Raw genomic sequence first — 24,996 nt, 5'->3', positions numbered from 1 at the left:
GGCCTTTCTCGCAGCAGATGGAGCTGAACATGATGTTTATTAACCGAATAAACAGATTTGGAGGAGCAGGACGTAGGAGGCAAGACAAAAAACAATGCCAACGGCAAGTACACGCTTCTTATCAACTATTCAAAGAGAGCCTGCTGCTGAAAGACACAATCAGAGAAACAACGTTGCCACCGTCTCAAGTGAAGGAGAAAAGCTGGTCCCTGGCTGCTGTATTTCCTGCAGAGTGTGGGATTTATTAATGGCGAGTGCGTATTTGTGGCAGTGAATGCGTGATTGTGGATAACTGGCTCTCTAGGCGGCTTTGTGATAAGCCAGTCGTATCTTCCGCCTCTCTCTGGGGAGGTTCAGCCAGGGATCACGGCCTCCGTTTGACCTTTGGATCCAGGCTCTGTATCGGGGAGATCAGCAACATCACAGGTCCTCGCGTTCAAGTCAAATCAGTTTTATTTATATAGCCCAAGCTCATAATCACATTCCCTCAGTAGGCTGCACAATCCGTACAGTGAACGACATCCTCTTTCCTTAGTCCATTGATTTGAGTGAGGAAAATTTGCCACGCTGAAGAAAAAAAAAAAACTACAAATCATGATATATGTAAAGTGCGTGGATCCAGGAGGACGACTGAGCAGGCTGAGGCATCGCCAAGTGGAGCCTGAACCACATGATCTCCGCTCAACCGTGGTGACCTGGAAGAGGGCAGGCCACACGAGATAATTAGCAGTAAAACAGAGAGATCACAGTGAAGAGGCGTAAAACTTGACAGAAATACAGATATAAGGAGAGCAGTGATCCAGTGGAGCCCAGGGTGTGACGATCCAGATCCGTCAATACGTGAGGCAGCAGGAGTCAGGAGAGGAGGATGGTCCCAAGGGGCCCCCTGGTCCATCAGAAGGGATCCTGAATGAAAATACAGGAGGAAAAAAGGAAGGAGGAGGAAGAGAAAGCTGTAGAGAGTGGACCATGAGAGAGCGACACAGCTTGTGGGAACACAGAAAAAAACATAAGTTTGAGAAATGCAATATTAATCAGAGTAAAAGTTTCTGAATGTGAATTCTAAAACTACAGGCAACACTCCAATCATGTCAGCACCAGTGGATTCTACAATTTTGCTTTCCCATTACCATCCCTCAGGTTAAAAACAAGACGTTTATGATCCCGCTAACAAGCGGTTTGACAATAAAGGGAGTAGAAAATGTTCATTTTTGAATATTATTCTGTGTTTTCGTGCCCTTCTGGCTGTCAGGAGAGTTCATTTTCACCGTTGATGGGTGAACCGCACACCCTGGATGATATAAACATCATTATGATTTGATTAGATGGCTGACATTTAATGGGATGATCACATCTGAGGTAATATATATCGCTAATTATGATTTCACACAGCAGCTGGGATGCCAACCTTGATAACAAGGGGAGTTATATCATCGGCACCATTAGTGATAGACAGCGGAGAGAAGTTTATATTTTATTCATTGTATTCGCACCCAAAAGGAGCAGCAGGTACACAACCAGGACCAGTTCATCCGCACGATCCTCCAATAAACAAGAAAACTTGGTGAAAGATTACACATCTGTGCCACTTTGATTTACAGTCCTCATAAAGCCGGTGGCCCCGGGCTGTAGAGGGGAACCACGGAGCGCTCTCTCATGTCCCTGCCATAGATAGAAAAGCACACAGGCCGGGGTTAATTAATCAGGAAGTGGCTTTACTGCAGGAGAAGCCGGACTTCATCGGGTTATTATTACCCCAGCAATTCAAGTCATGCTTAGTGCTCAGCCCTGATTGCCTAAATGTGTGCAGGGCTTATTGGTTGGCTGTAAAAGAACACTTTATGACTCTTAAATGCAACAGCAGCAAACCGTCTGGTTAATGGCAAGTATCAATTACCCTGATGGAAACAAGCTGCTTCACGGGCCTTTTTTCATTAATCCAGGCTTTTGAGATTCCACCACTGACATTTTGCAGGAAGATGGAAAATCCTCTGTTCGTGCACACGAGAATAACTTCGTATTTCCTACTTCAGTTATTTCATCTTGAAAGCGCGGGAAGCTCAGGGTTATTCTACATGACGTCCAATCTCAAGAAGGAATTAAGTAATAAGACTAAAGCCGTGCTGTGCTTTGAGCCCTTTTAGGCAAGTTCTGCAGCTCAGCAGCCATATTGGCAATGCTACCAGGCAGTCATTTTTGGCTAACAAGGACAGTTCCCTATCTAAATGAATGAGGAGGGCGCAATAACTTCACTTTGAATGGTTTAAGGACATAAAGGCTGCAAATCAACAGTCAAATCTGATTCAAACGTTCAAAAAGTTGTTTTTTCATCTACTGCATATGGGCACAATTTTCTATGTGAATGCTTTAAGAGCGTTTCACCAAGTGCACGTGACCGCGTGACGAGCAGGTTTGTGCCGGTATGCAGCCATCAGAGGCCGTCCCAGACAACAGACTCTTGAGGCGACACATCTCCCAATAACATGCATCGGGATGCTGTTTTCTAGTCGCAGCCTGGATGCTCTCAGCAACTGGGTGCGATTTAATTAACACTGGTGTATGAACCGCACAAACACAATGAGAACAATTACCAATACATGCTGCTGGCGCTCCACAATTAAGTAGAAAACAAAGGAAGAGGAGGAGGCATTCTGTGGTAATTCTTCCCGGTCATGTTTCTATCAGATGAGAGAACAGCTCGCTTTCTTTCTTTCTTGGCATCTGTTCACAACATTTGGACCACGATTGAAAATTGCCCCGTGAATACAACTGAACCAAGCGATCAAATACAGGTCATACATTTGGTCATGGAGAAAAGGATTAGGTACTGAAATTTCTGACCATATGATGCTCAGAATCACAACAGTCAACCTCTGGGGATCCCAAAAGTCAACAGGCCACATCATCTGGGAACCATGAATGTAAGAAATATTTATGCTGCTCCATCTTGTAGAATGTGAAGTGAAACATTTGATCTGCTGTGTATGCTAGAGGAAAGGTCAGAGGATCGTCAGAGTCACAGTGACTTATCCTCTCGGGACCATGGTTGTCCGTTTGCAACTTTATCGCTAACCCTGGTCTGATGTCGAGTCAGATGTTGATTCAGGTGCTCTCTCCATAATAAACAGAATTAATTTAGCTCCCTTTCAGGAACTGTCACTTTGCAAATCACTGCATTGTATTCTGTGCAGCTCTAACCCTCTTTCAATGTCGCACAGAAACAATGAGCAGACGGATGGCGAAGGAAGGTGGAGGTGGAGGTGGTGGTGAGGGTGTGGATGAGGGGTGGGCACACACACACACACACCTGAACGTTTCTGTGTGACGAGACGGGACGTCCTCTTGACGACCGCAGCCCGCTCCATTTGTGAGGCGCCTCCTGCAGCTGGTGACAGGAGTAACAAATGTGGCAGACAGTGCCACCCCGTGAATCCGCCCCTCGCGCCTGTCTGAGGCTGGGTGCTGATTGTCTGTGACACTGGAGCCACACTGACGATGGAGGGCATCGAAAACAAAGATGCTCTGACAGGCTGGGAGAAGAAAAAAAGAGACATCATGAAAACGAGACACCATGAGACATCCACAACTTTGACTAAGAGTAATGAAGTCAGTGTTCATTAATTCATCCACTATGATCTCCAGACTACATTGTAGGTATTGAAAGTCAATGTATTTTCGGTGCACATCTTGCCGACTGTGAGGTCGTATACACATTAATGTGACTGATGATAGTAAATGTTTATTAGATAGTAAGAAATTGTTAAATTCGCGTTTAACGTGTGGTTATAATATGGACGGGGTCTTGAACATTTTCAAGGTGAGTATTGTTTTATATACATCACTGACTTAGCAGAGCCTCAAAATGCAAACATAGCTCTGAGAGGTTTTTGACAGTTAGTTTTCATTCCTGAATGAATTTTATGTGCCTCTTTAACGGGATATTTGACAGACCATGTTGACAGTGTGCAAAAACTTGAGGGGCAAAATGTGTTCCCACCTCAAGAAAAACATGTCATACATTTTAGATTAATTACTGTACAACTACTACATACTACAAAATGAAGCTATTTGACAAGGAATTAAAATTTTGTATCTTTCCAATTTGTACTGTTTTATTTCAGTATAGGAGCATTTCTGCTGCTCCCCATACTATGTCTGCAAAAGTGTGATGCTGTTTTGAGATAACAGCGATATAGTGCCCCCCCAATGCCCGACCATAGATGACATGTGGTATCTACTGGCTGTCAGCAGTAGAGGTGTTCTTATTGTTCTTAGTGTCTTTCAAGATCTTAAGCTGGGTAGAGAGCTCAAGGTTGAGAGAGATCTGAATGGTAAACTGAGTTTTCAGCTCCTCCAGATGTCTGTCATAACGTTCCTCCTTCTCCAAGTTGTTTTGCTGCACTTTATTGATTTCCTCGGTCATCCTGTGATGGAGGTCGTCCTGCTCAGTGCTCAAGTTGGTAATCATCTGCAAGCCTTTCACCACTGTGTCTGAGTGAGACTTGACGTCTGTCTCAAGCTCCTGCTGCAGGGTATCAGCCTGCTGTCTCACAGTGTTGACTCCAGTTTCATACCCATGGCTGATCCTGTCCAGTTTGTCTTGGAGAAGCTTGTTCTTCTGCTCCTCCACCTGGAGCTCAGCAGTGAAGTTGTCCTGGCTGAGTACATGAGCCATTTGCAGCTGTGCATTCTGTTTTTCAACATTTTTCCTCTGCTGCATTTCCTTCACAAGATCATGCTGAAGGGTGTCAAGCTGCTGTCTGACTTTCATGACATCAGTTTGATAACTGAGTCTGATCTCATTGTGGGAGACGCTGATCTGATCCAGTTCATCTAGAAGAAGTTTGTTCTTGTGCTTCTCTGCCTGGAGGTCAGTTGCTAGAGTACCTCATTTCTTCAGCTGGTATAAGCTGTCTCACAGAAATGTCTTCGATAAACAGACATTGTCTGTATCAGAAGTGTCTCTCCTGAATCTTTTCTTTGCTTTTCTCACGTGTTCACCTCAGTGTCAGTGGTGGAAGCCGCTGAAGATTCAGACTGAAGAAATGTTGCTCTAAAGCTTAAATAGACTTTGCTACAACAGTATGGAATGTTGGCGTGATGGTTGCCATAACGATTGGAGATTCTTTTTCTTTGATTTCAAGCACAAAGAATTCACACACACACACACACACACACACACACACACACACACACACACACACACACACACACACACACACACACACACACACACACACACATTGACAGCGATATAATGCCTCCCCATGCCCGACCACAGATGTGGTATCTACTGGCTGTCAGCAGTCGAGATGTTCTTGGTGTTGATGTTTGATGGTGAATGTGTCAGCTTGAGTTGTTGAAGCCATTTTACTTCTTCCACTTCTGTGGTTTCCTCAATCCCAGAAAGTGACGGCCTCTTTTCCAGGAGGACTTTTTTGGTCATCCTGGGTGATTCTCCTCAGAGACTCGAGTCACGTCAAGTAGTTGAGGGGCCGGTGCAGTAGCCATAGACTCCTGCTCACACGGCTTCTCCTCCAGAATTTGAGTCACGTCCAGAAGTCCAGGAGTCTGTGCCACAGGGATGGATTCCTGTTGATCACACGGCTTCTCCTCGGGGACTTAAGTGTCTTTCAAGGCCTTAAGCTCAGTGGAGAGCTCAAGGTTGAGAGAGATCTGAATGGTAAACTGAGTTTTCAGCTCCTCCAGATGTCTGTCATAACGTTCCTCCTTCTCCAAGTTGTTTTGCTGCACTTTATTGATTTCCTCGGTCATCCTGTGATGGAGGTCGTCCTGCTCAGTGCTCAAGTTGGTAATCATCTGCAAGCCTTTCACCACTGTGTCTGAGTGAGACTTGACGTCTGTCTCAAGCTCCTGCTGCAGGGTATCAGCCTGCTGTCTCACAGTGTTGACTCCAGTTTCATACCCATGGCTGATCCTGTCCAGTTTGTCTTGGAGAAGCTTGTTTTTCTGCTCCTCCACCTGGAGCTCAGCAGTGAAGTTGTCCTGGCTGAGTACATGAGCCATTTGCAGCTGTGCATTCTGTTTTTCAACAGTTGTCCTCTGCTGTATTTCCTTCACAAGATCATGCTGAAGGGTGTCAAGCTGCTGTCTGACTTTCATGACATCAGTTTGATAACTGAGTCTGATCTCATTGTGGGAGACGCTGATCTGATCCAGTTCATCTAGAAGAAGTTTGTTCTTGTGCTTCTCTGCCTGGAGATCAGCTTGATTCTTCTCCTCAGTGATTAAATGAGCAACTTGGAGCTCTTCATGATCTTTATGAAGGTCCTTCTTCTTCTTCTGCCTGGTGTTATCTCTCTCCTGAGTAGCTATCTTTGCGTTGCTGAGCTTCACATCCTTGCTGGACTTTCTCAGCCGCTCCAGCTCTCTGGTTGTTTCTTCGCCCCTCCTGATGTACATTTCTTTCAGGGTTTTCTGCTTTTTCAGCTGCTCTTTTGTGTCCTCCAGCTGCTGAAGAAGTCTCTGCTGAGACATGTCTGTTGGCTGCTGCTAGAGTACCTCATTTCTTCAGCTGGTATAAGCTGTCTCACAGAAATGTCTTCGATAAACAGACATTGTCTGTATCAGAAGTGTCTCTTGAATCTTTTCTTTGCTTTTCTCACGTGTTCACCTCAGTGTCAGTGGTCGAAGCCGCTGAAGAGTCGGACTGAAGAAATGTTGCTCTAAAGCTTAAATAGAATTTGGTACAACAGTATGGAATGTTGGCGTGATGGTTGCCATAACGATTGGAGATTCTTTTGCTTTGATTTCAAGCACAAAGAATTCAGACACACACACACACACACACACTCACACACACACTTTCACACACAGATGGCGATATAATGTCCTCCCATGCTCAACCTCAGATGTGGTATCTACTGGCTGGTTCTTGTCAGTATGAGGTCCAGGGACCCCCAAGGGTCCTTGAGGCCGTACAATTTTACACAGTGTAAATATGTAGCCTACTAGGCCCTGGCCTTGAAATTAAAATACGGATTGGGATTTTAAAATCACTGATTTACAAGCCACTTATTGTTTTATTCACTGTTTTTGAAATTATTTATTTGTGCCACAGATGGGATATAATCATTCCATTATTATGTATATGAATACAAGAGCAAATCATGTGAGACATAGGCTAGACTATCTTACTGTATGAACTATAGTATATGGAAAGACAGTGTAAGCATATGTTTGCTGTTCAAAGGTGGTGATGGTGCTGACAGTCCTGCTGGTGCTTCAGGAGAAGCCAGTGCAGAGCAGCTGGCAGAAGGTACAGAATCATTTCTACAGTAGAGCACCAACATGCAACAAGTTGCAGACATATGAACACCACCAGGCACTGCCATTGGACATGAAAGGCTCTCATTTGTAATAATAGCTGTCTTGGCCCTGCAGCATTATTCTATTAAGCGCTAGTGTTGTTGAATGTTGCTGTCTGTTGCTGACTTGCTGTTATGTATCCCAGCCCAAATATGAAAGCTATGTATTCCAACCTTAGCTTCAGGTTGAGGTTCATTAGTATTCCCCTGTATGATAATTAGAGCCTATATTAAAATATTAGTCCATTTTATGTGATTGCTTATTAGAAACTATGCTGTCGGTCTCTATTATACATTGCATATATGTGTCTATCAGTGTGTGCGTACCTGCGTGCATGCATGCCCATGCATGTAGGTGTGGGTGTGAACGTGTGTGTGTGGGCAAGGCCAAGGTGGCCTGGTCACATGACTGACTCCTGGCCTGAAAAAGTCTCCCAGTCCGGCCCTGGCGTTAACATGATTTTCATACCTTTGGCTGATCTCTTGTTGTGAAGCGCTGATCTTGTCCAGTTCTTCTTGGAGAAGCTTGTTCTTCTGCTCCTCCACCTGGAGCTCAGCAGTGAAGTTGTCCTGGCTGAGTACATGAGCCATTTGCAGCTGTGCATTCTGTTTTTCAACAGTTGTCCTCTGCTGCATTTCCTTCACAAGATCATGCTGAAGGGTGTCAAGCTGCTGTCTGACTTTCATGACATCAGTTTGATAACTGAGTCTGATCTCATTGTGGGAGACGCTGATCTGATCCAGTTCATCTAGAAGAAGTTTGTTCTTGTGCTTCTCTGCCTGGAGATCAGCTTGATTCTTCTCCTCAGTGATTAAATGAGCAACTTGGAGCTCTTCATGATCTTTATGAAGGTCCTTCTTCTTCTTCTGCCTGGTGTTATCTCTCTCCTGAGTAGCTATCTTTGCGTTGCTGAGCTTCACATCATTGCTGGACTTTCTCAGCCGCTCCAGCTCTCTGGTTGTTTCTTCGCCCCTCCTGATGTACATTTCTTTCAGGGTTTTCTGCTTTTTCAGCTGCTCTTTTGTGTCCTCCAGCTGTTGAAGAAGTCTCTGCTGAGACATGTCTGTTGGCTGCTGCTAGAGTACCTCATTTCTTCAGCTGGTATAAGCTGTCTCACAGAAATGTCTTCGATAAACAGACATTGTCTGTATCAGAAGTGTCTCTTGAATCTTTTCTTTGCTTTTCTCACGTGTTCACCTCAGTGTCAGTGGTCGAAGCCGCTGAAGATTCAGACTGAAGAAATGTTGCTCTAAAGCTTAAATAGAATTTGGTACAACAGTATGGAATGTTGGCGTGATGGTTGCCATAACGATTGAAGATTCTTTTTCTTTGATTTCAAGCAAAAAGAATTCAGACACACACACACACACACACACACACACACACACACACACACACATTGACAGCGATATAATGCCTCCCCATGCCCGACCACAGATGTGGTATCTACTGGCTGTCAGCAGTCGAGATGTTCTTGGTGTTGATGTTTGATGGTGAATGTGTCAGCTTGAGTTGTTGAAGCCATTTTACTTCTTCCACTTCTGTGGTTTCCTCAATCCCAGAAAGTGACGGCCTCTTTTCCAGGAGGACTTTTTTGGTCATCCTGGGTGATTCTCCTCAGAGACTCGAGTCACATCAAGAAGTTGAGGGGTCGGTGCAGTAGCCATAGACTCCTGCTCACACGGCTTCTCCTCCAGAATTTGAGTCACGTCCAGAAGTCCAGGAGTCTGTGCCACAGGGATGGATTCCTGTTGATCACACAGCTTCTCCTCGGGGACTTAAGTGTCTTTCAAGGCCTTAAGCTCAGTGGAGAGCTCAAGTTTGAGAGAGATTTGAATGGTAAACTGAGTTTTCAGCTCCTCCAGATGTCTGTCATAATGTTCCTCCTTCTCCAAGTTGTTTTGCTGCACTTTATTGATTTCCTCGGTCATCCTGTGATGGAGGTCGTCCTGCTCAGTGCTCAAGTTGGTAATCATCTGCAAGCCTTTCAACACTGTGTCTGAGTGAGACTTGACTTCTGTCTCAAGCTCCTGCTGCAGGGTATCAGCCTGCTGTCTCACAGTGTTGACTCCAGTTTCATACCCATGGCTGATCCTGTCCAGTTTGTCTTGGAGAAGCTTGTTCTTCTGCTCCTCCACCTGGAGCTCAGCAGTGAAGTTGTCCTGGCTGAGTACATGAGCCATTTGCAGCTGTGCCTTTTGCTTTTCAGCAATTCTGCCGCACTAGGGCAAAAGGTTGTAACTTCGATTTTGGGCGGAAAAGAGTTATTGTCATTTTTGGGACAGTAAACATAAGTTTTATCATCTAGACAAACATCTTTTCCTCAGCTCGATGTCACATCTTGATTTGCAAAGAAAGAAAATAAGATTGATCATTGGACGAATCCACCATGTGACTCGCTGATGTCATAGGTCAGGAAAATATATCAATACAGAGTTTATTCATATTTTTTGAAAAGACCTACACAAATCATCAAAGTGTATTCCTGTATTTATGATAATAATGCAAATAGTGCTAGTAAAATCCCAAGAAATATTAATTCCTAATATGTTTTCAGCGGACTGGCTTTCAACATTAAGATGCTACAATGGGATGATTATGAAATATCTTTGCTGTTCTAGGCTACTGGTTATCCAAATAAACAACAAGTCTATATTACTGCCTCATATACAAAAAGCAGAACATGTTTTATATGCATTAAAACATCAAAACACTCTCAGTGTGCGAAAACAAAAATCCTCTGACTGCCTGTGTGGTATGAAATATAGAAAAAAAACTTTATCTAATGTTGATAAACATAAAGCCATTTTATCATAGTGAGTCCAATAGGGTCAAAATTGCTCACATTTTAAGTGAAAGTTATCATTGTTGTCGTAACACTGTGCTATGAAATAGAAGTTAAGGTCTTTGTGCCTTGGTTCAACCAACTGTCATTTTGTGGGCAATGCTGAGTCAGAATACAGTAATGTCCAAAAAAGGGTCTAAGGCCAAATTTAAGTTAAGTTGAGTTGAGGTCTTTTGCCTTAGTAGGGCAGAATTGTCCTCTGCTGCATTTCCTTCACAAGATCATGCTGAAGGGTGTCAAGCTGCTGTCTGACTTTCATGACATCAGTTTGATAACTGAGTCTGATCTCATTGTGGGAGACGCTGATCTGATCCAGTTCATCTAGAAGAAGTTTGTTCTTGTGCGTCTCTGCCTGGAGGTCAGCTTGATTCTTCTCCTCATTGATTAAATGGGCAACTTGGAGCTCTTCATGATCTTTATGAAGGTCCTTTTCTTCTTCTGCCTTGCTTTTCTCACGTGTTCACCTCAGTGTCAGTGGTCGAAGCCGCTGAAGATTCAGACTGAAGAAATGTTGCTCTAAATCTTAAATAGACTTTGCTACAACAGTATGGAATGTTGGCGTGATGGTTGCCATAACGATTGGAGATTCTTTTTCTTTGATTTCAAGCAAAAAGAATTCAGACACACACACACACACACACACACACACACACACACACACACACACACACACACACACACACACACACACACACACACACAAAAACACACAGCTCTCATAGTAACTCCCTCCTGGGATGTAACAGTTCTCTCAAATCTCACATAAACACGCAGTCATGCACACAAATGCTGACATTCATGTTTACTCATTGAACTTATATTTGCAATATATTTATGCATTATGCTATTTAGTATGAATCTACTTTTAAGTAGTAATGACAGTTCACATTTTAAAAATTCAACTAAATAGTGAAAAATACTGACACAGTTGCCTAAAGTAACACCTTCACCATGGTCTGCTTCACCAAATTAAAATTATCATCGCAAAAAAACAATTAACTACTATAATTACTGGTAGCTTCAGTCAAGTGCATTTGTCCCCAAGGCTGGACAGTCCCCTTTAATTCAGTCCACCTTCATCAAATATCACACTCGATAGTTGTGCGTCACATAATTTAAGATTTAAGAACAGCCGACTCCTGGGACAACAAAGCAATGACTTCTGCCCTGCTTGTTTTTAAAGGTCTCCCTGCGGCAACACACCTAATTCAAATGATGAGCTCATTATCAAGCTCTGCTGACTGTATTAGCGACCCGTCGTTTTTACATGCGGCTAAAGTTAGCAGTCCTGTTTGTGAGCTTGCTTTCTGCCATTTTGGACCTAAACTATGGACTAGCCTCCTCTTGGATCTAAGAACAGCACATTTCTTTAGTATTTAAAATGAATAATAATAATCTTCTTAATTTTGCATTTAATTTGGAGTGACTGCATCAGTTGTATTCTTTTATTGTATTATGTTCAGACTGTTATTTTTCTTTTATTGTTGTCAAAGTGTTGAGTTTAAGTGTCAGTTATTGAGAAGTGTCCAGCAATGAATGTTTTCTGTCTTAATTCGATGAGGTGGGACCAGCTGATGAATTAGCCACTGATGGTGAAGCATGACTGAAGCAGCTGATGCTAATCGGCTGAAACGAAACACAGCCTCAGTATGCTGCCATGCTGCCTGAAGTGATGCCAGTGCTCTGTTTAGCCACAATGGTGAATATTTTACATTCAGTTTTGTTCTTGTTTTTTATCTTGTCAATACCCTGTGAGTATTACAACCATGTAGATTCTTTTTTTTTTTTTTTTTTTTTTGGGTTTCAGGGTTTCCTCCAAAAAGCAAAGATGGTCGGTATAACTATGAATTCCTTTTACCAGATCAGCTTGTTTTAAAGAATTTCCTCATTTCCAGCCCAGTGGTTTAATCTAGTCTCAAGATGTTGGCGCTCATACCTAAAAAAGATTTAAAAAAAAAAAAATCCTGCTACAATTTCACTGGCAGCACGTTGATTCATCCCGCTGGCAACCCATTTTTTTTTTTTTTTTTCTCAAGAAAAATAACACTTATAGCCTGATGTAAGAATTGTTAAGACAGTGTATGGAGTCATTCTCATTAAGCTCCTTTTTTTTTGCTGCCAGGGAAGAGTGCCAGCCTGTGCGTGAAACAAAGCAGTCCAGGTTTGTCAGCGGTTGGGGGTTCACCCAGAGATCCAGCCGCTGCTGAGGCTGCTCTCTGATGCCGGCAGAGCTCCTCTTTGCGCTTGCTGTTTGACGAGGGATGTCAGACTGTGCGAGCAGTTCCCTTTTTCATCTCTGACTCGGGGGACCGCCGCAAGTTTGAGGACGCGCCGTGGTAGAACAGCTGACATAAACTGTGCAGCAAGCGTCGTGTTTCCCCCCCTACTTAAGACGCCGGAGCTCTTGTGTTTCCTGGTGACATTTTCCTCTCCTGCCAGTTTCCCTCCGCATCAAATCAAAACCACGCTCACATCTTATTCAAGTTTCTGTCTTTTTCTTTGCAAATCAGCTCCCTCACATGTTAAAGCACATTTGGAACAATGTGTACAGCTACTGTGCACATTCAGGCACCATTAAAACGGCCCCGAGATGTCCCGTCTCTGCAAGTCTGTCCGTGGTGGACGGAGGGATCGTTTCATCTCCCAGGCTTTGTAAAGATCAGATTTTTCTCATCTCGGGAGGACGTGATTGTGACATAAAGGGAAATAAAAAAGTCACAGTATTGGAGGACGGAGGATGCTAAGGGGATTTCCTCCCTCTGTTCCTCTCCCTTCTCTTCAATATTGCACAGCAGCTGCAGAGCTTTTGTCAACAGGATGGGGCCAATAAAGAAAGACAAGGACCTGTTCTCTGACGGGATATGATAGCAAGAAGAAAGCTTGCCAGGAGATTCTACATTATTTACTTTCTTCAACACTCTTATCGCTGCAGCTCCAGATGAAACAGCCTTCAGCACTGAGATAAGTGTGAACAGGACTGCATTTCTGTCCCCTTTGCCAACAAACCTACAAACAGCTACCCAGACATCCATTTCCTTATCGCTTCGAATGTCTTGAATCTTCAGCATTTTCTGTATTCTACAAAAGGCTGAGACCGTGGGGAGCTACCACCAGTGCCCTGTATCCTGTGGGTGCCATTTGCAGAAAATCTTTCAGGATAACGGCACCTTAGCTCACCAGAAACCTAATATATTGACTTTGCCTTTTTTCGTTTTAGTATGTCCTGAAGGCATTTCTTTCAGCAAATAGTCTTTAAATTCACAATCAGAGCCGGGCTCAACAAATCGACCAATTACTGTTATGTCAGGTCTCACAATGAAAGCTGCTCACGGCCCTGAAAGTAAAACATCACTTCCACTGTTTACGGTATGGGGGGGGTTGAAGCAGTAGTCCACCATTTTTAGCAAGCTACTGTAAAACACAACAGCTTTCAGACATTATATCACCCAACTAACAAACGATTGCCGTACTTGTTCCACATCCAGCTGATACAGAACATCATTAATGTTCATATGGAGATGTGTTTCTGCAATGGATCTCTAGCATTTGAACTTCAGCGTACAAGAGAAACATATGAATGTCGTCTGTTTAGCTAATTGTTCACCAGTCAGTAGCTAACTTTGTCTATCTGCTGAGTATATAGTCTTGAGTGAGCTTCAGTGTTTTCATTGGAAACAGTTGCCTGCAGTTGGAAATGAGGTTGCTAGCGATGGTGCTGGAAAACCAAAACAAGGAGCTAAAAGATTCTAAAAAGCTCTGTAGAGCTGAAGGGAACTGCAGAGTCAGGTGATGATTCTCTGTGGGTTCATCACTACTCGTGACACCTTTCACATTACCTATAGTCATTTGATCTATTGCTACTATAGAGCAGGGCTGCCCAAAGGGGGCCTGTGGGCCATAGTTGGTATAAGGTTCAAATCAACCCACCAGATGTTTCTAGAAAAAAATAGAATAAAATAAATAATGATGCGATATTTTAAAAAAATAGAAAATTAAAAAAAGAACTAAAATGATTAATCCAATGTGAAGAATCATGTTGATGACGAGGTATCTACTGAAGTAAGCATGCCATCCAGCTAGCCCTGGCCTTGTCTGTCCTAGTCCCAAAGTTCCTGTGCAGTGCACTAAGCTCACAGCCCAGACCACTAGCTCCACTGTTACCTGAGTTAACCAGCAACTATTAGCAGCATTTAGCATTAACTCCTGTGAAATGCTGCTTCCTAATTGTTGTTATTATTATATACATATATTCTTACATATTGTACCTTTAAATGACTACGACTTAAAATTTAAACCCAACATTTCGTTAGTTCGTTGATAAAACCCTACGCATGAGTGAGTCCAAGTGCCTTAGTTTTGACCACATAACCTTGAGTGTTATGTTGCATTTATACGACTGTTACCAACAAAATTAAAAATACAATAAAATCAGTCATTCATGTCAGCAGACTCCTATTTGTAAGAAAACCTAGTTCACTACTCCAGCTCCAAGTAGGCCGACCCTTAGTAACGACCCTAGCAACAGAGATGATTTGAGCAGTCTATTTGAGCTAATCTATGCTTCAGACTGTGGGATTTCTCAAACTGAATAAATACCACACATACAAACACATATCTGCTTAGCTAGCTCTTGCTCTAATGAAGATATCTACTAAAAAAAATGTTTTGTTCATGCATCGTACAGTAGCTACTATGTCTGCAAACTTTGCATGGATTTAGCTAGTAGCGCTGCGTGCCCTGGAGGACACCGGAGTGTCGAACATCGAGGCTGAGCAGATTCTGTGGGATCAGACATTTCCAGTAACTGCAGTGCACTGAAAAGTGCAAAAGGCAAAAATTCATTTTGGCCTGATGAGATATTCTGCTTCACTCGAAATTAGTTGCCTAAAAAATTACATTTTGTGTGGTCAAAAAACTGTTTTTCTCTCCAGCGTGCTGCACACAAGAGAGGCACGTAATGAGGCAGACGCCGCCATAAATGATATTTATTAGGCCTGGAGAAATTTGATTTAATAAACAAATGAGACTAATTCAATTTACCAGCTCAAGTTCAGAAATGAGTGCATAAAGCTCATGAATGTTTTATTATCAGTCATAGTGTTATAGTGTTTATGATAACATAATTAACGTGTATACAGTCTCATTGACGTGAATACACATTATGAAGGCTGAAGACGTTTGGCCTTTTTGAATATTGCATATAGATGCATAAGAGCATATTAATCACCAGCACCTCCTTGGCCACAGATTCAGTTCCTGTCTCTCTGTGCTGCCTTTCAGTGGCAGGGTCTGGCCTTGATTGATACTTCCTGACCTCCCCCTCCCGCTCAGAGTCGAAGTGACATTTAAGTAAAAGTCTATAAAAGGATATGAAAGGTGCTCACAATGGAATGCATGCGATGTAATTTATTCAACTCTAAAGTGCTTTTTTTCTTAAACCTTTTGACCATGACTCATTATCTCATAATGATTACTGGATGTTGGTGTGCCAGACCTTCTGCAGAGCAGGACGGATATATCTTTTCACTTAAAGGAAAAGGCAGCGAGGGAAGGAAAAGGTAAATGGCTGCGAGGAGCCATTCAGAGGTGACATTTGGCTTTTTTTCTCCACTTGCATAAGTGTTTATTTTGCGGCTTTATTTCCGCACAGATCCCCATTAGCTGCTGCCCCAGTGACTACTTGTCTCGCCTTGGTCCTCAGAATGAAAAAGTAATGGCACAGCTCTATTCCATTATGTTTGACAAATTATATCTGCATGTCTATTTGTGTTTAGATCACTGTGTCTCTGCCGTGCCGAAGGAATGTGTTCATTGTGGTGTGAGGCAGTGAAAGTTAAGCGCGTCGAATCTGCCTGTTTTTGCTGTGACACAGAGGTGCGAACTGTGCAGAAATGCTGTGACGTCACCTTATACTGATAACATGTGCCACAGTCTGAAGTTAGGGTGCACGAACGAGGATTAAAAGGAAGTAAAAGTACTTACGTTTATTCACAAAGTGTGATGTAAAGATGGCACTCTGGATGAAGGACTTAATCAACCCTATCAACACGCACCCACTTAGTCTGTGAACTCGGACGACATCAACAACCTTACTGACGGTTTACAAGGACGTGTCTGTCTTCAGACTCTGAGCTCATCCTTCTTCCTTTCACCAGAAGGTCTCTGCTCTGCCTGATGTCAACAAGCTGTGCGACGAGCCCCAGAGGACTGACAGGTAGGCACATCAACAGCTTGCGTGATTAATATTGAAGCCCTCTCTGCCGGGCCTCCGGTCATGACCAGATCTTCCTCAAGGTGCGCATCTCATTAAGACTGCAGGTCATAATCATGAGGCCAAACCTGGTATCAGCCAATTCATAATTTAAATTGTGGAAGGAGGCCACACGTGTTCGCGCAGGTAGAACTGGCTGTGGCCTTGAAAAAAAGAACCCATTAGAGGAAACGGATCAATGTCCCCAGCGGGACCGAATGAAAACCTTTACAAACATTTTTTTAATCAATACTGTGGAGAAAAGAGTATTATTAAAAAAAACAATAGGCTAACCTATGGCCTGCTTTCAACAGCTCACATGGCAACGAGACACAACAAAGCTCATGAGTTTTAATTAGCAGCATATTGAGACACATATGTCAGCGATTCTCAACCCAGGGTACTTGTATCCCATGAGGCACTTATAGGCAATAAAATGGAATTCCTCTGTATAAACACCCGAGTGCACAACTGTTACCAAGTGGAAAAGCTACGCTCAAGTCAACATGAGCAGAAAATACTGTAATTAGACATAATCACATTGGTGGAAAAGATAAATAATTGAAATAGTTTGCTTAAAGCAAAGGACGGTTGTTTGAACTAGATAGATAGAACAGTTGAAATAGAAAGCCAAAAATAAAGGATCACTGGTTGAATCGGAAAAATTGAAATACAAGTTGAGGTAATTTTGTAAAGTTTCAAAACTAATAAATGTCTAACAAAGTTATATACACTTGATATAAACTCAGTTGTACAGTGGCTTGCAAAAGTATTCACCCCCCCTTGAACTTTTCCACATTTTGTCACGTTACAACCATAAACGTAAATATATTTTAATGGGATTTTATGTGATAGACCAACACAAGGTGGTGTATAATTGTGGAGTGGACCGAAAATGATACATGGTTTTCAAACATTTTTGAAAATAAAAAAACTGAAAAGTGTGGTGTGTAAAAGCATTCAGCCCCCCTGAGTCAATACTTTGTAGAACCACCTTTTGCTGCAATGACAGCTGCAAGTCTTTCGGGGTAGGTCTCTACCAGTGATGCACATATAGAGACTGAATTATTTGCCCATTCTTCCTTGCAAAATAGCTCAAGCTTAGTCTGATTGGATGGATTGGAGTTGAACAGCAGTTTTCAAGTCCTGCCAAAGATTCTCAATTGGATTTAGGTCTGGACTTTGACTGGGCCATTCTAACACATGAATATGTTTGTGGTTGTAACGTGACAAAATGTGGTTGAGGGGGTGAATACTTTTGCAAGCCACTGTACTTAAAGGTCATATTGATAACAATTTTATGTATACAAATCAGTTGAAAATAACACATCTACAAAGTTTGTGAAAAGGTGCAGAATTAGAGTAACTGTCTCCTTAAAAACTCATTATGATCATTATGATTGAGAATTAATCATTTTAAAATGTTTGCCGGGCACTAAATCAGAAGAACTCTGACAGTTGGTTCTAGCTTCTAACAAAGGACTGTGAGCCAATATTCTATTGAGAGGGAGACATAAAGGAAGACAAACATGGTGCCCAGCATACTGTACTGCCTCACATTCGTTAGCTAGCTAGTGTTAGCAACATTGACTTTAGCTCGCGTCAGCACTGCCAAGTTAGCATTCTAGTGTTAGGGAAGTTAATGTAAACTAGAAAAAAAAGTTTAAAACGTTATATTTACGTCAAAGAAAAGATGAGTTGATTTGATCTGACTTTTAGTAGTGAGCTACGAATAATGAATAAACAGTTGAAATGTCCAGCCTCTGTCAGTCATAGTGCAAATGCAAAATTAATTTCAAATCAATTGTATGATTGCAGGCCTTCGAGGGCTCAAGACTGAAACCATGTTGTGACTGTAATCGCTGGTTTATCAGCTCGTAACTCACGGCCCAGTCACATCATCCCCCCACAGAGGGAGGGAGGGAGGGAGATGATGAAGTCAACGTTTATTATGTACCAACATGGCTGATGCAGCATATTCCCAGCACGGTAATTCATCAATGTCAGGCACTGGTGGAGAGCGGCTAATAGCTGTATCAGCGTAACTTATAGTTACTTAACTCTCAGGCAGTAACATCATTGTGCTGGGTTTCTTCCCCCTCCCCCCATGCTACATCTATGTATGTATGAGTAAGCTTTTTGTGTAATGGATGAAAACTTAAAACAGCCGCCTGACTCAGACTGGCTGAATTAAACATGATTTTACACAACAGACTTCCTTTTTCATTTCGTCAAGTGACGTGAACTGAGAAAACTTTGAATAACGAGTTCACGCACAGGGACAAGGGAAGTCTGGAGTCTGGCTTCTGTGCGAGGGAGAGATGAATAAAGGGGAGCGGATGGCGGATTAATAATGTCTGTCGGCCGGCAAAAGCAGCCCGGGAGGATCTCTTACCTTGATGTGAGCTGGAATTAACCGAAGACACAAACCAACTAAAGTGAGAGAGACACAAACAAAGAGGAACAGACACGCAGAGTTCATAACTCCGACAGGGAACTTCTAAAGGGTTTCATCTACTGCTGACTGTGCGAGTTTCCCCACTCAATTAAAAAGTCCAATTAACTTTTCCCAAATTTAATGCATCTCTCACTATCAGCTCTTTATGGCCTTTTGTCCCCAAAGTGTCCCCATCGGGCTATTTCTGACTCGAGTCAGGACATTTTACCTTGTGGATTGTGCAAGATGTGACATTTTTGTATCTTATAGGGTGCAGACTTGGTGCTTTATGCACTTCTCCAGTGTCAGGGCCAAGTAAGTAAAAAAGAACGAATGGAACCATTTCAAATGGTACGTTACATTAACGCTGGTGCCACTGGTGTTGATTATCTGTCTGCTTCATGTTATATTTAAAGCCAGGCTGTGTGATACATGAATGAAGGAATAATTCATTCTTCCTCCTACAAAGGAAAAAAAAAAAAAGTTGATGAAATAAAAAACACCCTTGCTCATATCAACTTGGGGTTTTATACACGCGCTGCTAACCTTGACTAGTTGTTGGCAAGTGCCGGGCAGCTCTGTAAAGGTGGGTCAGACACTGTCCTCACAAAAAAAGGGAGAACACTGAATAAAGAGAGTATAAGAGGTTGGAGTGAAAGAAACATGACAGGAGAGAGGAAAGGAAGATGGCAAGTGAGACTAAAACAGAGGGAGAGAAAGAAAAATATGGAATGAAAACAACAATAATCGTTGTTGGCTTTTTTTAATTAGAAATATAACTGAAAAAGTGCAGTATATCATCTTCCTGTGCCACACAGCTGTTATGAGATAGTCATTGAATCAGTTTCCATGTGTTGAGCTTTTGATGATCTTCAAATATATGATCTGGGGCATCCCCTCTGGATAAAATGGCGAAATGGAGGCCTATGGATCATTTTGTTCATGCTACTGTAGCCAGGTGACGTAACCAGGTAACCTCTGTTGACACTGTCCACATTTTAAACGCCTCCTGTGACCAGGAACGAGTCGCATGATGATGCATGTATATTGAATGTAAACTAAAGCCAGATGCTCTTTGCCGATTCCCACTCTGCATAGGTTTTTTTTCTAACGGCCCATACATCATTGTGCCCAGTCAGGCTACAAGCTTTAATGTAATGATAACGATCGCAGCAGATGTGCTCAGATGGAGGGCGGGCAGCCTCACAGCCTGTGCAAATACTTATATAATGTCTACTGTACTCTGTCGGCACTTTGCCAAGTCTGAGAAAATAACTCCTGCTCCAATCCGAGGTTATCTGGGTTAGGACTAGAAGACAAAACGTTTGCGAGAAGCCAGCTTTACAAAGTACAGGCAGTGAGTTTGTAAGACAGGTGCATTTACTGAGCGGGGAAAGATTTTCGCTTTATGTGTCACTGCATCATAGGAAGAGTATGTACTTTGGGCGCTTGATCCACACCAGACAGCACATGTCAGCCTGTGCTTCGATTCTGAGGTTAATACTGAACTGCTAGAGGTATCACTTATTCTCCAGGTGCACTAAGGCTGAGTGAAGGGCAGTAGATACGGCATCCTCTGCGGATCTGTTGGTTTATGCTTCAAATGTCATTCTGTTAAAGCATAAGCTCACCTAGAAAAAAAAAAAAAAATGGAGATCCTTCCATTATCTGCTCACCCCCATGCCGATGGAAAGACTGCAGAAGTTTTGTAGTCCACAGAACATTTCCGGAGCTTCGCAGCAAAACAGAGTTGCAGCGTTCTCCTAATCAACTGAAGCAGATGGTGACTTGTTTTGGAATGTAAAAAGAAAAATAAATAAAAAGAAAGAAAGAAAAGAGAATGGCTCCATAGACCTTGTCTTGTGCAAACAAGCTCCAAGGTCTCAAATGGATTTTTAAAAGGCGTATTGTACATCTCAGTTTTAAGGTGCACCTTCTCTGAAACAGGTGTGCGAAGGCTTGTCTCATGCTGGACGAGCTGTCTGGAGCCGTTTTATGGTATATTTTTTGCCATTTTTATTTTTGTTTCTTTGTGTTTCAAAACAGATCCCCAGCCCTTCAGTTGTTTAGGAAAATGCTGCAACGCTCTTGAAATGAAATGAAATATTTTGTGGACTATGAAACTTTTTTTCTTTAATTTTTTTTTTTTTTTATCTTTGAGTTGAACTGTTCCTTGAACGGAATGATGTTTGCTGGGTACACGGCAAACAAATAATAAAAGAATAAAAGAATGATGAGGTGTTTTTGTTCCAAAGCAGTTCGGTCACTAAAAGTTTTTCATTATTTCTCTTCCGTTCTCTGCTGGTAGGTCGGAGGTCAAACACACACCCACAGAGGAGGACCTCCATTGCTGTTGTGTGTTTGCTGTTTTGCTCAAGGACACTTCAGCATGATGAATGGGAGCTTTGTTGACGAGCAGTTTCTCTAAAAGCGATCACCAGCCCTTGATTCTATTTTTAGTCCTTGAAAATGCTTTCTATTGAAACTGCACCAATAGCCTTTTTTTTTTTGCTTTTTTTTTTTTTTTTTATGCCACCACCTTTCACCCTGAGCTGTTAGCAGGCATTTAGCAAACCAGGTAACCTGCAAATGGATGCTTCCACTGCCATCGCCACTGTTTACTCTGGCATCAATCAGACTCCTGCAATTATGGTCTCTCATGCTGAACACACTGGGCTGGGCTGAGGCTGTGTTGACAAGCCCGCCTGAAATTAGAGAGGAGCTCTCTGCGAAGCCACACCTACTGTACCAGCAGGGTGTGTCTGCCTCTGGCTTAGTGTCCAGTGTGGTGGATACCTCAGCCACAGTGGTAACCACTCTAACACAGTGTGCATGCCCCAATCTATTAGTTCTAATTTCTGGGAGGCTGTGGATCTCTCAGAAAATTGATCCTAAAGATGAACGCAAAGTGTTCCAGAAACGATTTTTAAGTCTACCTTTCAGTAAAATTGCATTATATGAACACGCTGGGCTATGGTGATAGTAAAACGGTAACATGACCTAGACAAGCAGCTCCAGTGACATCTAAGTGCTAAACTTTGCAACCCAGACACATTTTATAAGCGTATTTTGGTGCCAGAAGAGGAATATGGGGATGATGGCACAATCCGACCTGTCTGCAAGGCAATACAAAATAACAGGAGTCCACGCTTGTCTCCTAACAGCGAGGAGACATACATAACAAACCCTCCCCCCTGACGCTGCTGTGAAATTGCACCGAAGCGCTTCGTGGTTTCCCAGAGACGCAGTTTGTCAGAGCGCAGCGCGGCGCGGACTGAGCGCGCAGCTCCGGACGCACCTGAACAGTCTGAGCGGTGCGTGTGACCGCCAGTGAGCTCGAGACAGCCTTTCACCTGCCCTGAGCCACACACACACACACACACACACACACACACACACACACACACACACACACACACACACACACACACACACCTCTACAACATCTGCCACGTCGTCTCAGGCGGAGAGGAGGACAGTGTGGCGGAGACAGTGTGGATGTGGAGTAACATGTCTACCTCTCCCATGGACCACATGATGCGTTTGGAGCTCGCCGGACGTTCGAACGCGTTGTTTTGTTTTTTGAACGTTTGAACAGCGACCTTTTCTTTTCTTTTTTTCTGTTTTTTCCTTTTTTTTTTTTTTTGTAAAGCGGGCGATGAAAAAAAAGTCCGTGCGGCGTGTGCGCGCTCCGAACATGATTGTACTACGATGTCCCAGAGCATCTGCGTGGAAAACTTAGAGGCACGCTGCAGGTTGAGGGCTGAGACAGATGGACGCGAGCTCAACAACACAACACTGGGTGAGTGGAGGGTTTGCTTTCACACGATTCTGGCTGTTTGTTGGTTTTGTTTTGTTTTTTTTGTTGCAAATGTGTTCGAAACTACCTAAAGACGTTCTGGAACCAGCGCACAGTGGAACCAAGTCTGATGGCAGAAGCGATTTTTTTTCCCCACCTTCCATCTGTGTCACCTCTGTGACAAACTTCCTCAATTTCTTTCCAGTATCCCACTGGCTTCCCTGCAGGGACAGTGAAGTGGCCTCAGAGGCTAACGGTTCTTAATTAATGTTGTTATAATGTTCTCCTGGTATCTTTTTTTTTTTATTCATGTGGCAGTCCTGTAATGTTCCTGAAGGGACTCCCAGACTTCCCTATAATGTGATCTCCTCCAGTTATGGCATTACACTGTTCCCACAGGGACCATCACAGCGGCTCAGCTGGGGACATCTCCTTGCATATCGAATGAGCTCCTTTTTCCTCACCTTTGCCTGGACGGAGGCTTTGAATCTTTTCGAATTTGATCGATTCTGTTGGAGAGCAGTGTCCCCTATTGTCATTCTCCCGGGATGATTGAATTTCAGTATTTGAGTAAAGGAGTCCCACTTTAAAGGGGCAGTATGTAGTTTTGGAGGAGACATTTTTATACATTTTACATTAGAATACGCTACGAATATTTTCTTTCTTTTTTTCTTTTTTTTTTTTTTTTTACTATAAGTGGATAAACAAGCTGTACTCAGAGGAAAATTAGGTCTGAGGAACATTGAAGCTAGAAAGGTGACAGGGTCCGCCGCATATAAATAAATGCAAACAGAACGAAATTGCATCGTCTTTTAAGGTCAGTTTGTTTATTCGGTTTATTCAGTCATGAAAACAAAGAGAGTTTGTTTAGGTATGAAAACAACGGTCAGCGACGATCCTTCTCCAATACTACGCAGTGCACCTTTAAGTGGATGCGAAGCTTTTTTCAAAGAGCCCTTCATTTGCTCTCTTCATATGGATTGTCCATATGCACACGGAGCTGCCTCCCTGTACCTGTTGATGTGTCGAGACGGATGCTCATGTCTCTCCTCACACACACACACACACACACACACACACACACACACACACACCGGTGGGCCCTTTGGAACCAGCGAGAACGGGCTAATGGGAACAGATTGTGGGGGGTAATGCAGCCTGTTCTGTATCAAGGTGGCTCTCAACACGTTGCCCATCAGGTTTGCCTGAAAGTCAAATCTCACGGCAGTTTATTTAACACTGAGATGGGACCAATCGGATCCAATTTATCGATGTTTATGCGGTTGCTGACCCAGACTCCCTGGATTGATTGATTTTCAATTTCTTATTGCATTTTCTTCTTAGCTCACGTGCTGAAATCTACTCACTAATGGTTGATTCTTTATGGATGTGCACTTAATCTGTTCACATTATTCAAAACACAAAAAGGGGTTTGCTCTCAAAAACAGTTGTCCTGAATTGCTTTCAAGTTCTTTGAAATGTAGTACATTTTGCATTGTTTTGCTGTTGTTTGTTTACTACATGTAAATCAAGTAGGTAACCTTACACATAATAATAATAATCATCATCATAGGAATAGCAACAACAACAACAATAATAATGATGATACTGATATTCAAGAAAAAAGAGCATATATATATATATATAAAAAATCAAATACTACAGTTGTATCGGAAGGAACAAAAAAGTGGACCTGTGCATCTCGAGTTTCACTCATCAGTCCTCCTCACCTGGAACTGAGGATGAGCTACTTCCTGGGAGCTTGCAGACTCGAGCTTGAAAGCCACGGCTCTCTCTTCTTTTTTGTTTCTGCTAAAGAACATAATGAGCACGCAAAACAGAGAAAACAGAATGGAGCAGAGACGTCCTACATTTCTTCATGTGTTTCTAAGTAGGCGTCTGTTGTTGTTCTTCCTTTTTGTGTTCTGCTGTGATCTCTAAACTCTCTGTCCCAATAACCGCTTCCACACAAACATCGCATTCTCCACGCTCGGGCTCGCCGTCAAATAGATCCTTTCCCTTCCAGCGGGTTATTCAGCCCATTATCTCCCTCTCCCTGTCTCGCATGTTCTTGTATCCGGGCCTTTGAATCGGCTGATTGACACTGACTGTCGGGCTCGGAGCGCAGGATTCATTTTCAATTAGAGATAGTCACGGCGCTTCTGAAAAGTTCTGAAAAGCAGCACTGATGTAAAGTGTGATAGACCGAGCAGTGAGTGCTGATGTCTCCAGCCGTGTCGCACACAGATACTGTGTTTTGGGTGGACACATGTAAAAAGGAACTTTTTCCCGGAAAAACTGACTTGCACAATCTTAATGGCACATTCAGGGACAAT

General features: G+C 42.8%; 2 protein-coding genes across 4 annotated transcripts in view; one reads left to right on the top strand and one right to left on the bottom strand.

The window, feature by feature from the left end:
* On the bottom strand, positions 1–8,428 carry LOC119016839 (trichohyalin-like). 3 transcript variants are annotated; one of them, XM_037093146.1, is made up of 4 exons: positions 7,831–8,428; positions 5,927–5,938; positions 3,308–3,530; positions 1–695 (listed from the first exon to the last, which is right to left on the bottom strand). In XM_037093146.1, the coding sequence occupies exons 1-4, from the start codon at positions 8,388–8,390 to the stop codon at positions 453–455; spliced, it is 1,038 nt and encodes a 345-aa protein (XP_036949041.1). In that variant the 5' UTR covers positions 8,391–8,428; the 3' UTR covers positions 1–452. The 3 variants fall into 3 exon arrangements, with proteins under 3 accessions (XP_036949041.1, XP_036949040.1, XP_036949039.1); XM_037093144.1 differs by lacking the exon at positions 5,927–5,938 and adding an exon at positions 4,239–4,649 and having other exon boundaries at positions 8–986; positions 7,894–8,428; XM_037093145.1 differs by lacking the exon at positions 5,927–5,938 and having other exon boundaries at positions 7–695; positions 7,798–8,428.
* The window catches only part of kcng2 (potassium voltage-gated channel, subfamily G, member 2), a 47,490-nt gene continuing 29,332 nt past the window's right edge, over positions 6,839–24,996 (top strand). The window contains exons 1-7 of the mRNA XM_037093143.1: positions 6,839–6,877; positions 7,214–7,279; positions 15,455–15,550; positions 15,667–15,732; positions 15,949–16,048; positions 16,171–16,388; positions 21,170–22,663. The gene's annotated coding sequence lies outside the window, so the exon portion shown is untranslated. The remainder of the gene's footprint in view (positions 6,878–7,213; positions 7,280–15,454; positions 15,551–15,666; positions 15,733–15,948; positions 16,049–16,170; positions 16,389–21,169; positions 22,664–24,996) is intronic.

Source organism: Acanthopagrus latus, chromosome 3 (genome assembly GCF_904848185.1).
Source record: "Acanthopagrus latus isolate v.2019 chromosome 3, fAcaLat1.1, whole genome shotgun sequence".
Taxonomy (NCBI): domain Eukaryota; kingdom Metazoa; phylum Chordata; class Actinopteri; order Spariformes; family Sparidae; genus Acanthopagrus; species Acanthopagrus latus.
This window is presented reverse-complemented; position numbering and strand designations above follow the sequence as displayed.

Coding starts and splice junctions, on each gene's coding strand:
- LOC119016839 (XM_037093144.1), bottom strand. CDS start 8,390: ATGTCTCAGCAGAGACTTCTTCAACAGCTGGAGGACACAAAAGAGCAG. Junction 3,531..4,238: donor ACCTCTACTGCTGACAGCCA/GTAGATACCACA, acceptor TTCTTCTCCCAG/CCTGTCAGAGCATCTTTGTT. Junction 987..3,307: donor CGTCACACAGAAACGTTCAG/GTGTGTGTGTGT, acceptor TGTTCCCACAAG/CTGTGTCGCTCTCTCATGGT.